At 44.2% G+C, this 15,000-nt stretch overlaps 2 protein-coding genes across 2 annotated transcripts in view; both read right to left on the minus strand.

Annotated features, from left to right (window-relative positions):
• sh3gl2a (SH3 domain containing GRB2 like 2a, endophilin A1) overlaps positions 1 to 9,716 on the minus strand; it is a 30,152-nt gene extending 20,436 nt beyond the window's left edge. Inside the window, exon 1 of the mRNA XM_060873259.1 lies at positions 9,530 to 9,716. Within this exon, the coding sequence (XP_060729242.1) occupies positions 9,530 to 9,574 (45 nt within the window). The 5' untranslated portion in view covers positions 9,575 to 9,716. The remainder of the gene's footprint in view (positions 1 to 9,529) is intronic.
• Positions 9,717 to 12,767: 3,051 nt separating this feature from the next.
• The window catches only part of spag5 (sperm associated antigen 5), a 27,208-nt gene continuing 24,975 nt past the window's right edge, over positions 12,768 to 15,000 (minus strand). The window contains exons 22-26 of the mRNA XM_060873260.1: positions 14,916 to 14,996; positions 14,669 to 14,815; positions 14,308 to 14,382; positions 14,082 to 14,162; positions 12,768 to 12,987 (exon numbers count right to left, since the gene is read on the minus strand). Coding sequence (XP_060729243.1) covers positions 12,916 to 12,987; positions 14,082 to 14,162; positions 14,308 to 14,382; positions 14,669 to 14,815; positions 14,916 to 14,996 — 456 coding nt within the window. The 3' untranslated portion in view covers positions 12,768 to 12,915. The remainder of the gene's footprint in view (positions 12,988 to 14,081; positions 14,163 to 14,307; positions 14,383 to 14,668; positions 14,816 to 14,915; positions 14,997 to 15,000) is intronic.

A 15,000-nucleotide genomic window follows, 5' to 3' on the forward strand; every position in this document is an offset into this window, starting at 1 on the left:
TCAGTGTGTTTTTCCACCTCAAGTTTGAGTGTGAGTCCAAATCCAGACCTCCATGGGTTAATAAATTAGATTTTCATTGATAATTTTTGTGTGATTTTGTTGTCAGCACATTCAACTATGTAAAGAATTTAATAAGACTTTCATTCATTAGATCTAGGATGTGTTACTTAAGTGTTGAGTAGTGTATATTTATCTCTTGTGTTTAAGGGTTCTCCAGGGAACCTCTAAGAATCCACCAGTAAAATAAATGATGAGCCATTAAGGTTTTTACATTTTTCTTTGAAGAGTTCCTTGAGGAACCGGAGATATTCCAGAGAACTGAGAGAAGTCTCCATGGAAGCCGAGTGCATGTAGAGATCTGAAGTAGCCAGGCAGCACGTCTCTGTAGGATCCGCAGTACCACAAGACTACAGTGTGTGTAAAATAGGAGCTACTGAAGCATGACATCTAAGAAGAACCACCTGAGAGACACTCAATAGTGACAGGAAGTGGAGTGAAGGCTGATATGGCGTCTGATTTATAGGACATGAGCGGATTAGACACAAATTAACGTCCTGACTGCAGCTTAATAATGTGGAACATGAGCACACAGTTGTTCACACCGTGTCCTGAGCTGAGGGTGACGTCAGTGTGGACTGGGATTAAAGTACTGAGCTTACCCACAATGCACTGGGGCAGGTCTTCCAGTGAGACAATGACTAACAAATAATTCATTACACTGTACACCGTTCACACACACGTACACACACACACACACACACACACACACACACACACACACACACACACACACTGCAAAGTAGCAGCAGTTTACTTTGTAGTGTAGTGTTGTGTGTTCATGTTTGTGTGTGAATGTGTAATAACATCCAAATACTCCAGCATCCTGTGAGAGAAGGGGGGGGGGGGGGGAGTGGGGGAAGGGAGGGGGAGGGACAGAGAGAGGGAGGGAGGGAGTGAGTGAATGATGTAAGGAGGGAAGGAGACTCTAATGCGCGCACACACACACACACACACACAACAGAGCCCTCAGGGATTATCCCGTGTGTTAGTGCTCCAAATATAGTAACTGTAAAGGGAAAAAAAATTACTCTCATTTCAGTAACGACTGAAATCTTTGTGACGTGTGTGTGTGTTTGTGTGTTTGTGTGTGTGTTTGTGTGTGTGTGCGTGTGCGTGTGCGTGCTCATTAGAGTCTCCTTCCTCCCTTACATCACAATGAATCTCTCTCTTATAATTTCTCTCTCATGATGATGTATTATTAGCATGTTATTACACAGGTTATTACTCACTATAATCATACACATTATATAAATCATACATTTGCATGAATCACAAAGTTATGATATATTCACACACTCTCTGTAATCACACTCGCTATACAATCACACACTCGCTATGGATTCACACACTCACTATAGAATCACACACTCGCTATGGATTCACACACTCACTATAGAATCACACACTCGCTATGGATTCACACACTCACTATAGAATCACACACTCGCTATGGATTCAAACACTCGCTATAGAATCACACACTCGCTATGGATTCAAACACTCGCTATAGAATCACACACTCGCTATGGATTCACACACTCGCTGTAATCTCACACTCATTTTATTCACACTCACTGTAATCTCACATTCGCTGTAATCTCACACTCGCAATAGAATCACACACACAATAGAATCACACACTCGCTGTAACCTCACACTCGCTGTAACCTCACACTCGCTGTAACCTCACACTAGCTATAGAATCACACACTCACTGTAATCACACACTCGCTGTAATCACACACTCGCTGTAATCACACACTCGCTGTAATCACACACTCGCTGTAATCACACACTCGCTGTAATAACATACTAGCTATAGAATCACACACTCGCTGCAATCACACACTCGCTGCAATCACACACTCGCTGTAATCACACACTCGCTGCAATCACACACTCGCTGTAATAACATACTATCTATAGAATCACATACACTATAATCACACAGTTATTATAATCACAGCCTTGCTATAAAATCATTAAAATCACACACACAGATTATAATCTCACACACATTATAATCTCTCACACACACACACATTATAATCTCACACACATTATAATCTCACACACACACACACACACATTATAATCACACACACATTATAATCTCACACACATAATCTCACACACACACACATTATAATCTCACACACACACACACACACATTATAATCACACACACATTATAATCTCACACACACACACATTATAATCTCACACACATTATAATCTCACACACACATTATAATCTCACACACACACATTATAATCTCACACACATTATAATCTCACACACACACACACATTATAATCTCACACACATTATAATCTCACACACACACATTATAATCTCACACACATTATAATCTCACACACACACACATTATAATCACACACAATGTAAATGCATTTGTGTATGTGAACAAAAAACCCTGATAGAGAAGTGTGATGACTCAGAGCTGCATTTAAGAACAGATGGTTCTTCAAATGCAGAAAACATAGCAAGACATACACACACACACACAGGCTCACACTCAGCATGGTAGAGAACAGTGTGTGTGTGTGTGTGTGTGTGTGTGTGTGCACTGCAGCACTGGCCCTACTGCAGTGTGAACTAAATCTCTCTCCCTCCCTGCCTGCTAAATTAATAAATAAAGATCAGTGTGTTTTCAGAGTGGACTGTGTGAAGGAGAGGTTTAGCTCTGCAGCTTCCTAGTGTTGCAGCCCCCAGTGTGTGTGTATGTGTGTGTATGTGTGTGTGTGTGTGTGTGTGTGTGTGTGTGTGTGTGTGTGTGTGTGTGTTTCAGTTAACAAGAGAACGTCTCTACAGGCACTGACCTTCATATCGTGTCTCTTTCTGACAAACTACAGTGCTGCAGAGAGCAGAGTGTGTGTGTGTGTGTGTGTGTGTGGGTGTGTGTGTTACACCGTAGCAGCCCTCACAGAACACAAAGCTGAGGTACAGGAATCTGTGATACTTGGCTTTAATAAACTACACTTGACTTTGTTCTGTTTCTCCTCATTCGCTCATTTATACTGATTACTTTTTATATTTATTTTAATATAATTACTATAAAATGGATCTAATTGCATTTATCAGAAATGTAAAGAAATTCTACAAATCTCTACTAGAAACTAGAAGTTACAAATTCTAAAATATTGAAATAATAAATTTTACAGTATTTAAAATATTAAACATAAAAAGCTACATATATAGTTAAAGTACAGATAAAAATAAAAATGGAATTAAAACAGAAAAGAAAATAAATATAAAGACAAACAATACAGCACTTATAATATATAACTACACATTCATCATAAAAACGTAAGGATTGTAATAAATATAAAACTCATCCTGATGAAGCAACAGCAAGTCGACCAGCTAGTTTTATTTAACGCTGTATTTTACAGCACTAATGATTAGAGTTTTTAATCTACTAATAAACAGGAGGACAAACATCTACACCACATCAGAGTTACTGGTAACACCAGCATAACAAAGTGGTCTGACTGGTCTGTGTTTGCTAATAAACACATGCTAGGTCTGGGTGATGATCCCGGTGATTACACACACGTCTCTGCAGCAGGATGTTATCATCATCTGAACCAAACATTGTATTTTTATCTGAATTATACATCATCCTCTTCAGATGTAGTGACTGTTAGCCATTAGCAAGGATTTACCTCACAGTCTGCTGTCATGTCATTGGCTGAAATCACTCGAGGTCACCTACACAGCTACAGGGAGCTAATTAGCATTGATAGAATACCAGATATATGCATTAGCTATATATAAACACTATATATATATATATATGTATGTGTGTGTGTGTGTGTGTGTGTGTGTGTAAGCTAATATTGGAAGATGTTAAATTCCTTCTTTCATTTAAATTCTCTTTTATTAGCCTTTTTATGTTCACAGAAAAGATTTATCTTTTAATCGTATATATATATATAAATAAACACCACTCCTACAATAGTTTTGTAAACATGGTGATAGAGTTAAACACACCAACACATTTCCTGGTAGAAGCTGAGATATTTCCAGCTGCTCACTCAGGATGCTAACATGCTAACTCAGGCTAGATCAAGTTAACAGATTCATCCACCATTTTGAAATACAAGCTGCATCTGAGGGCTTGCAATGCATTGTGGGTAATACGTGCTACGGTGATGTGGAGGTAACAGATCATGAGTTAAAGACAGATGAGTCGGGTTCGATCGAGGGGAAGCGGATGAGAGTTAAATCAGGACTGGAACACAGCCACAGGCATCGGCTGAGGACCAATCAGAACTGTCGGAATTATAAACGAGGTTTATTACAATACTGTTATATTATAAAATATATTGTTATACCGTTAAATCTCACTATGAGACTCAGCCGAGGTCAGAACAAAACTTTAGTAACTAAATGTTACATGAATATTCATTAGCTGTTCATTTGTGCCTTGAGTTCTGGACTGATTGGTGGTCAGCTGTTGATGACTTGTGGAGAACAGCAGCTGTGACAGTAGTGCAGAGGTTTATATTAATACACTCGCTCTACATTACAGACAGTCACGTTGTAGCTGTAGTGTCTGTTCTATTCTAATATGCAGAGCTCATGAATATGCAGATTAGCACATGACCCTGTTTGGGGATTACTGTCCTCCATCTGCACTAATCACACAACTCCACTGGCTGGACTGTACATTCGTGTCTATTCTACACTCAGGTCATCTTTAAATTCACTTTAAACATTTACTCACACATTATTTATTTACTGGGGGGAATTTTATTAAAATAACAAATAAATCATTTAACACTTCCTGAGATATTCTGTGTTCCAAAGATAAATAACGTCACACTAAAGCACTAAACCCGAACTGTCTCACCACTCAGCCCTGTCATAGTGAGACTGACAGACAGTGACACAGACAGTGAGACAGACAGTGAGACAGACAGTGAGACAGACAGTGAGACAGAGAAACAGTGAGAGAGAGAGACAGTGAGAGAGAGAGACAGACAGAGAAACAGTGAGACAGGCAGTGAGACAGACAGTGAGACAGACAGTGAGACTGACAGACAGTGAGACTGACCGTGAGACAGAGAAACAGTGAGAGAGAGAGACAGTGAGAGAGAGAGAGACAGACAGAGAAACAGTGAGACAGGCAGTGAGACAGAAAGACAACAACTCTGTCATGGATTATCACACCACTGTTATGCCTTTCACTCAGTGGTGTGAGGGTAACTACCTGAATCTGAATGTTAGCAGGACAAAAGAGCTGATAGTCAGTCCCTCTTCACCTCAGCACCCTATTGTCATTCAAAATCAACCAGTTGAAATAGTGGACAGTTTCAAATATCTGGGAGTGACAGTGGATAACACACTCACCTTCGCTCGGCACATTATGGACATTCAGAAAAGAAGTCATCAAAGACTGTCAGTCATTCACAAACTCAAAGGACTTAATGTCGCTCCTCGTTTACTATTACTACTTTATCAAAGCATTATTCAGTCAATTTTACTGTATTGTTCAACTTGTTTTTTTCTGCACGCTTTCTGTTCAAAATATAGTCAAACTCACAAAGGTGTCCAATATTGTTGCAAAAGTTATAGGTCTTCCAACACCTAACCTTATAGAACTCAATAACACGGCTATCAGACGCTTTGCCATTTCAATAGAACGGGATTCCACACATCCACTAAATGAGTATCTAGTCCTACTGCCCTCAGGGTGCAGGTACAGGGCTCTGAGGTGCAGGAGGGCCGCTAGGGAAGAAGCCTGATTCCCTCAGTCATTAAGTATCTTAACAACAGACATCGCTGAGTGTTTATTCTGAATGTGTATTATGACTGTTTATGTTTATGTTGTGTGTGTAGAACAAGTGCAGTGTTGTGGAAAGGAATTTCCCCTTTGGGGACAATAAAGTAAAGTAAGTAAGACAGTGAGACAGACAGTGAGACTGACAGAGACAGTGGGACTGACAGTGAGAGAGACAGTGAGACAGACAGAAAGACTGACAGTGAGACTGAAAGTGAGAGAGACAGTGAGACAGACAGACAGTGAGAAAGACAGAGAGACAGTGAGACAGACAGTGAGACAGACAGTGAGACTGACAGTGAGACTGACAGTGAGACTGACAGTGAGAGAGACAGTGAGAGAGACAGTGAGACAGACAGTGAGAGAGACAGTGAGACAGACAGACAGTAAGACTGACAGTGAGACTGAAAGTGAGAGAGACAGTGAGACAGACAGTGAGAAAGACAGAGAGACAGTGAGAGAGACAGTGAGAGAGACAGAGAGAGAGACAAAGAGACAGACAGAGAGACAGTGAGACAGACAGTGAGACAGACAGTGAGACAGACAGTGAGACAGACAGTAAGACAGACAGTGAGAGAGAAAGTGAGACAGACAGTGAGACAGTGGGACTGACGGTGAGACACACAGACAGTAAGACAGAAAGTGAGACTGACAGTGAGAGAGACAGTGAGACAGACCGAAAGTGAGACAGGCTGACAGTGAGACAGACAGTGAGACACACAGACAGTGTGACTGACAGTGAGAGAGACAGTGAGACAGACCGAAAGTGAGACATACCGACAGTGATACAGACAGTGAGACAGACAGACAGTGAGACAGACAGTGAGAGAGACAGTAAGAGAGACAGTGAGACAGACAGACAGTGAGACAGACAGACAGAGAGACAGATAGACAGTGAGACTGAAAGTGAGAGAGACAGTGAGACAGACAGTGAGACAGTGAGAGAGACAGTGAGAGAGACAGTGAGACTGACAGTGAGACAGACAAACAGAGAGACAGATAGACAGTGAGACTGAAAGTGAGACTGAAAGTGAGACTGAAAGTGAGAGAGACAGTGAGACAGACAGTGAGACTGAAAGTGAGACTGAAAGTGATAGAGACAGTGAGACAGACGGTGAGACTGACAGAGAGACAGACAGTGAGAGAGGCGGTGAGACAGGCAGTGAGACAGACAGTGAGACTGACAGTGAGACAGACAGTGAAACTGACAGTGAAACTGACAGTGAGAGAGGCAGTGAGAGAGACAGTGAGACTGACAGTGAGACTGACAGTGAGAGAGACAGTGAAACTGACAGTGAAACTGACAGTGAGAGAGGCAGTGAGAGAGACAGTGAGACTGACAGTGAGACTGACAGTGAGAGAGACAGTGAGACTGACAGTGAGACTGACAGTGAGACTGACAGTGAGAGAGACAGTGAGACTGACAGTGAGACAGACAGTGAGAGAGGCAGTGAGACTGACAGTGAGACTGACAGTGAGAGAGGCAGTGAGACAGACAGTGAGAGAGGCAGTGAGACTGACAGTGAGAGAGGCAGTGAGAGAGGCAGTGAGAGAGGCAGTGAGACTGACAGTGAGACAGACAGACAGTGAGACAGACAGACAGTGAGACAGACAGACAGTGAGACTGACAGTGAGACTGACAGTGAGACAGACAGTGAGAGAGGCAGTGAGAGAGGCAGTGAGACAGACAGTGAGAGAGGCAGTGAGAGAGGCAGTGAGAGAGGCGGTGAGAGAGGCAGTGAGACAGACAGTGAGAGAGGCAGTGAGAGAGGCAGTGAGACAGACAGTGAGAGAGGCGGTGAGAGAGGCAGTGAGACAGACAGTGAGAGAGGCAGTGAGAGAGGCAGTGAGAGGCAGTGAGAGAGGCAGTGAGACTGACAGTGAGAGAGGCGGTGAGAGAGGCAGTGAGACAGACAGTGAGAGAGGCAGTGAGAGAGGCAGTGAGAGAGGCAGTGAGAGAGGCAGTGAGAGAGGCAGTGAGACTGACAGTGAGAGAGGCGGTGAGAGAGGCAGTGAGACAGACAGTGAGAGAGGCAGTGAGAGAGGCAGTGAGACTGACAGTGAGAGAGGCGGTGAGAGAGGCAGTGAGACAGACAGTGAGAGAGGCAGTGAGAGAGGCAGTGAGACTGACAGTGAGAGAGGCAGTGAGAGAGGCAGTGAGACTGACAGTGAGAGAGGCTGTGAGAGAGGCAGTGAGAGAGGCAGTGAGACAGACAGTGAGAGAGGCAGTGAGACAGACAGTGAGAGAGGCAGTGAGAGAGGCAGTGAGACAGACAGTGAGAGAGGCGGTGAGAGAGGCAGTGAGAGAGGCAGTGAGACTGACAGTGAGAGAGGCAGTGAGAGAGGCAGTGAGACTGACAGTGAGAGAGGCGGTGAGAGAGGCAGTGAGAGAGGCAGTGAGAGAGGCAGTGAGAGAGGCAGTGAGAGAGGCAGTGAGACTGACAGTGAGAGAGGCGGTGAGAGAGGCAGTGAGAGACAGTGAGAGAGGCAGTGAGAGAGGCAGTGAGACTGACAGTGAGAGAGGCAGTGAGAGAGGCAGTGAGACAGACAGTGAGAGAGGCAGTGAGACAGACAGTGAGAGAGGCAGTGAGACAGACAGTGAGAGAGGCAGTGAGACAGACAGTGAGAGAGGCAGTGAGAGAGGCAGTGAGACTGACAGTGAGAGAGGCAGTGAGAGAGGCAGTGAGACAGACAGTGAGAGAGGCTGTGAGAGAGGCAGTGAGAGAGGCAGTGAGAGAGGCAGTGAGACAGACAGTGAGAGAGGCGGTGAGAGAGGCAGTGAGACAGACAGTGAGAGAGGCAGTGAGAGAGGCAGTGAGACTGACAGTGAGAGAGGCAGTGAGAGAGGCAGTGAGACTGACAGTGAGAGAGGCTGTGAGAGAGGCAGTGAGAGAGGCAGTGAGACAGACAGTGGGAGAGGCAGTGAGACAGACAGTGAGAGAGGCAGTGAGAGAGGCAGTGAGACAGACAGTGAGAGAGGCAGTGAGAGAGGCAGTGAGACAGACAGTGAGAGAGGCGGTGAGAGAGGCAGTGAGACAGACAGTGAGAGAGGCAGTGAGAGAGGCAGTGAGACAGACAGTGAGAGAGGCAGTGAGAGAGGCAGTGAGACTGACAGTGAGAGAGGCTGTGAGAGAGGCAGTGAGAGAGGCAGTGAGACAGACAGTGAGAGAGGCAGTGAGACAGACAGTGAGAGAGGCAGTGAGAGAGGCAGTGAGACAGACAGTGAGAGAGGCGGTGAGAGAGGCGGTGAGACAGACAGTGAGAGAGGCGGTGAGAGAGGCAGTGAGACAGACAGTGAGAGAGGCAGTGAGACAGACAGTGAGAGAGGCGGTGAGAGAGGCAGTGAGACAGACAGTGAGAGAGGCGGTGAGAGAGGCAGTGAGACAGACAGTGAGAGAGGCGGTGAGAGAGGCAGTGAGACAGACAGACAGTGAGACTGACAGTGAGACAGACGGACAGGACACAGTGTGCTCCATCACTCAGGTCGTGTCATTGACGAAGGCAGTGAGACAAGTAAACACACACCTCGCTGTGTTCGTGTGTGTATATGTGATGTGTGTGAGATGTTCATGTGTGTGTGTGTGATGTATGTGTGTGTGTATATGTGTGATGTGTGTATGTGTGTGTGTGTGTGTGTGTGTGTGATGTAGCGCTCTTACCTGAGTGGCTTTATGGAGCTGCTTCTTCAGCCCTGCTACAGACATGCTGCTGTTCCGCGGGGTGTGTGTGTGTGTGTGTGTGTGTATATATATATATAATATGTGTGTGTGTGTGTGTGTGTGTGTGTGTGTGAGTGCTCGGAGGAGGAGATAAATAAATCCCTGCTAAAGGAGAAGCGCTTTAATCTCCGTCAGTTTCAGCTCACATCTGACCATCACATAGGCCACGCCCACTTAAAGCTACAGCGGGATTGATCAGCGCATGCGCAGTGCGAGGAGAAGTCCCCGAATGACGCACGTGCAATTGGGGGATCTGCGTGACGTCGAAAAAATGTGCATATATTTTTTAAACACACACTTTTATATACATGTATTTAATATATGATCTAACAAGACAACTGTAATAATAAAAATATTATTTATTCAACTCAAATTAGCTGTCACCTACACTTCATTATGAGTCACTATGAGTCACTGTGAGTCACTATGAGTCACCATGTGTCACTATGAGCCACTATGACTCACCATGAGTCACTATGAGCCACTATGAGCCACTATGAGTCATTATGAGTCACTATATGCCACTATGAGTCATTATGAGTCACTATGAGTCACTATGAGTCACTATGAGCCACTATGAGTCATTATGAGTCACTATGAGCCACTATGAGTCATTATGAGTCACTATGAGCCACTATGACACACTATGACTCACTATGAGTCACCATGAGTCACTATGAGCCACTATGAGTCATTATGAGTCACTATGAGCCACTATGAGTCATTATGAGTCACTATGAGCCACTATGACACACTATGACTCACTATGAGTCACCATGAGTCACTATGAGGCACTATGAGCCACTATGAGTCATTATGAGTCACTATGAGGCACTATGAGCCACTATGAGTCATTATGAGTCACTATGAGCCACTATGACCAACACACGTGTCTGTGTAGAGAAACACATTCAATACATCATTCACCTGAAGGGTCTCAGCTTAAACTAGTGTGTGTTAATGTTGATCACGCTGGCAATCAAGCTGATGATCATCATCCCTTCCTCTAACTGGTCCAGTGCAGAAGAGTCTGTGATCATGATGATTCCTGATCTTGGCTGCAGGAGATGAACCTGCTGTGGTCTCCTGCTGTAGCTCTTACACCTTGAGCTTCCAGGTTTTGTGCATGCTGAGATACTTTTCTGCTCAACACAGATACTAAGTGATTATATGAGTTACTGTAGACTTCCTGTATAAAGTCTACAGCAGGAGGTCAGCAGAAAACCTCAAACCAGCACATCTGACACCAAGAACCATGACACACTTAGTCACAGAGATCAGACTGTGTCTTCACTCACAGTTAGTCACAGAGATCAGACTGTGTCTTCACTCACAGTTAGTCACAGAGATCAGACTGTGTCTTCACTCACAGTTAGTCACAGAGATCAGACTGTGTCTTCACTCACAGTTAGTCACAGAGATCAGACTGTGTCTTCACTCACAGTTAGTCACAGAGATCAGACTGTGTCTTCACTCACAGTTAGTCACAGAGATCAGACTGTGTCTTCACTCACAGTTAGTCACAGAGATCAGACTGTGTCTTCACTCACAGTTAGTCACAGAGATCAGACTGTGTCTTCACTCACAGTCACAGAGATCAGACTGTGTCTTCACTCACAGTTAGTCACAGAGATCAGACTGTGTCTTCACTCACAGTTAGTCACAGAGATCAGACTGTGTCTTCACTCACAGTTAGTCACAGAGATCAGACTGTGTCTTCACTCACAGTTAGTCACAGAGATCAGACTTTGTCTTCACTCACAGTCGCAGAGATCAGACTGTCATCACTCACAGTTAGTCACAGAGATCAGACTTTGTCTTCACTCACAGTCACAGAGATCAGACTGTGTCTTCACTCACAGTTAGTCACAGAGATCAGACTTTGTCTTCACTCACAGTTAGTCACAGAGATCAGACTGTGTCTTCACTCACAGTTAGTCACAGAGATCAGACTGTGTCTTCACTCACAGTTAGTCACAGAGATCAGACTGTGTCTTCACTCACAGTTAGTCACAGAGATCAGACTGTGTCTTCACTCACAGTTAGTCACAGAGATCAGACTTTGTCTTCACTCACAGTCGCAGAGATCAGACTGTCATCACTCACAGTTAGTCACAGAGATCAGACTTTGTCTTCACTCACAGTCACAGAGATCAGACTGTGTCTTCACTCACAGTTAGTCACAGAGATCAGACTTTGTCTTCACTCACAGTTAGTCACAGAGATCAGACTGTGTCTTCACTCACAGTTAGTCACAGAGATCAGACTTTGTCTTCACTCACAGTTAGTCACAGAGATCAGACTGTGTCTTCACTCACAGTTAGTCACAGAGATCAGACTGTGTCTTCACTCAGATGTTTCACTCAGACTCAGATGACAAGAGCAAAGTCTGGACATTATGTCAGTAATAATACATGTGTGTAACATCACTGACTGAAAATTAAAGGAATTTTTCCTAACACTGATTTCCAGGTTAACTGGGAAGTGAAAACTAATCTATGCCCCTTTATTCGCATCACACACACTCACACACACGCTCACACACACGCTCACACACGCGCTCACACACGCGCTCACACACGCGCTCACACACGCGCTCACACACGCGCTCACACACGCGCTCACACACGCGCTCACACACGCGCTCACACACGCGCTCACACACGCGCTCACACACACACGCTCACACACACACGCTCACACACACACGCTCACACACACGCTCACACACCTTAAACATTTATATTATTGATCTGTCAAATAAATGAATAAAACAAAAGCACAGTGTGAGTTTACATTGTGACCTGAATCATATTAAAATGATTCTTCTAGTCTGTTTACTCTTTGCTCTAGTCAGAAAACATAAATAAATCAACAATATTTCTACCAAGTGTGTGTAGAGATCACACAAATCACTCAAGCACAAAGAGAGCAGATCTGAAGTTCAGTACTTTGGGAATTCAATCATTTGTGCTTGGTTTGAAGGAAAGACACCACCACATTTGATTCGGTTTCTGCATGGAGTTGACTCTGAGTCAAATCTAGAGCACATCTGTGTGTTTGAGCTGAGATCACACCAGGTTCTGTTCAAACACAATACACACTGTGATGAATGTGAAGTCTGCAGTGACACGAACCCTTCAGCTGATTTACAAAACAATATGGAAGAAAAAAGATCTTCAATCCAAAACCATTTTTATTTAGAAAATGTCTGTTTACACATAAAAAGGTATTTTTAGTTTTATTTCTAGTAACAATTAAACGACGTAGAAATGCAGATTAAAAAGTGAAAGTGAGTCAGTTAGTGAATAAGAGACAGAATTCACTCAGCCGAGATACTCCACCAACTTCTGCAGCTCAGGACAAGAGTTTACTACATCAGGAACAGACGAGAGAGCCTAGAGCACACACACACACACACACACACACACACACACACACACACACACACACACACACAGAGAGCACAAAGGTTTTCTAGGTGATGTTTATCTTATTGTTTATCTGCAGTACGATAGTAGCTGATATTTAGCTGTTGATGATTAATGACATCTCCTCAGTAGAAACAGCTACATTTATTAACTGCTTCAATAAAATACATGAGCACAAAGTCACCCCGTGTTTTAACCATTAAAAATATTTCTCATTGATGTCAGTCTGGGGGTCACGGTGGCTTAGTGGTTAGCATGTTCGCCTCACACCTCCAGGGTTGGGGGTTCGATTCCCGCCTCCACCTTGTGTGTGTGGAGTTTGCATGTTCTCCCCGTGCCTCGGGGGTTTCCTCCGGGTACTCCGGTTTCCTCCCCCGGTCCAAAGACATGCATGGTAGGTTGATTGGCATCTCTGGAAAATTGTCTGTAGTGTGTGATTGTGTGAGTGAATGAGTGTGTGTGTGTGTGTGTATGAGTGTGTGTGTGCACTGTGATGGGTTGGCACTCCGTCCAGGGTGTATCCTGCCTTGATGCCCGATGATGCCTGAGATAGACACAGGCTCCCCGTGACCCGAGGTAGTTCGGATAAGCGGTAGAAGATGAATGAATGAATGTCAGTCTGGTCCACGTGTACTGTGGTCATGTGACCTGTAGATAAACGTCCTGAGTGATTCTCATCACCACACCTTCTGGTTGTAAGAGCACGATCAGGATGATGTGTATGAACCAGGACAAAGAATCTCGTTACTAAAATGTGTTGTTCGGTTGTGTGTTCATAAACAACCCTTTCCAAGCTAACTGTGTCTTGGCTCATATATACTGCTGAAACCAACCGTGTGTGTTTATGTCCAGCTCACAGTCTAACTGAGGAGTTCAGATAATATTGTTCTCAAATGGTTGAAACACACTGATGGTAAAAGTGCAGCTGTGGTTAAACCAACTGGAGGAACTTCTGATGTTTGTTGATATTGTCTCCATTTTGACTCAAAATCTATAAGCCTACTGGAGAAAAGTGTGTTTGTGTGTGTGTGTGTGTGTGTGTGTGTGTGTGTGTGTCTCACCTTCCTCACAGCCTCGATCATGTCATCCAGCAGGTGAAGCTCACGCTCCAGTTTACTCTGATTCATCGCGTGCACCATTTGCTGCAGAAAGCAGAGCCATCATTACACACACACACACACACACACACTTTTACTGATTGTATAAATAATAAACTGGTTGTTTGCTGTGATTGGTGAGGGCCGGTACACATCAATAAAACATTATAATAAAAGTAAGTGTGTGTACGTGTCTCTTGGCTCGTTCCAGTAGTTTAGATCTGGATTCCTCAACCTCCATGAGATTAGCCTTCAGCTTCTCCACCTAATTACAGCACACACAAACACAAAGGGTGTGTGCTAATGAATATTAATATATGATATACATTACATGATACGATATGATTTTACCCCATTTATGGTATTCTGCTGTCTTATGTGAGTTACAATTTGGAAAGGGGTGCACAAACTTTTGCCTGTGATATACACCTGTGACTTGCAGCTGCACTTCTCTCACATCTGCTGTAAAAACTAATCAACACCTTCTGATCATTCCCAATGCAGCACTGAGGTTAAAGGTGTGTAAGTCACTAATACAGCACATGCACTACCTCTCTCAGGAGGCGGATCCTGTCCTCTAGGTCATTCGTGCCAGATGCTGATTGAGCGGTGGATTTTAGCTCCGCCCTCAGAGCCTGCACCTCCACCTGAGACTGCATGAGTGCACGGCGCAGATCTGCTCCCTCTCTACGCAGCTCCTACACACACACAGTCAAACAATAGTACAGCTTCATCATATAACTAATTGTGTGTGTGTGAGTGTGTGTGTGTGAGTGTGTGAGTGTGTGTTTTACTCACACTGTTCTCTGCTCTGTGTTTCTGTGCTGCTTCTATCTTCTCCTCCAGCTCACTGCACAACTTCCTAAGAGCTTTCTCATCCTAC

The sequence above is a fragment of the Tachysurus vachellii genome, chromosome 6, assembly GCF_030014155.1.
Source record: "Tachysurus vachellii isolate PV-2020 chromosome 6, HZAU_Pvac_v1, whole genome shotgun sequence".
Classification (NCBI taxonomy): domain Eukaryota; kingdom Metazoa; phylum Chordata; class Actinopteri; order Siluriformes; family Bagridae; genus Tachysurus; species Tachysurus vachellii.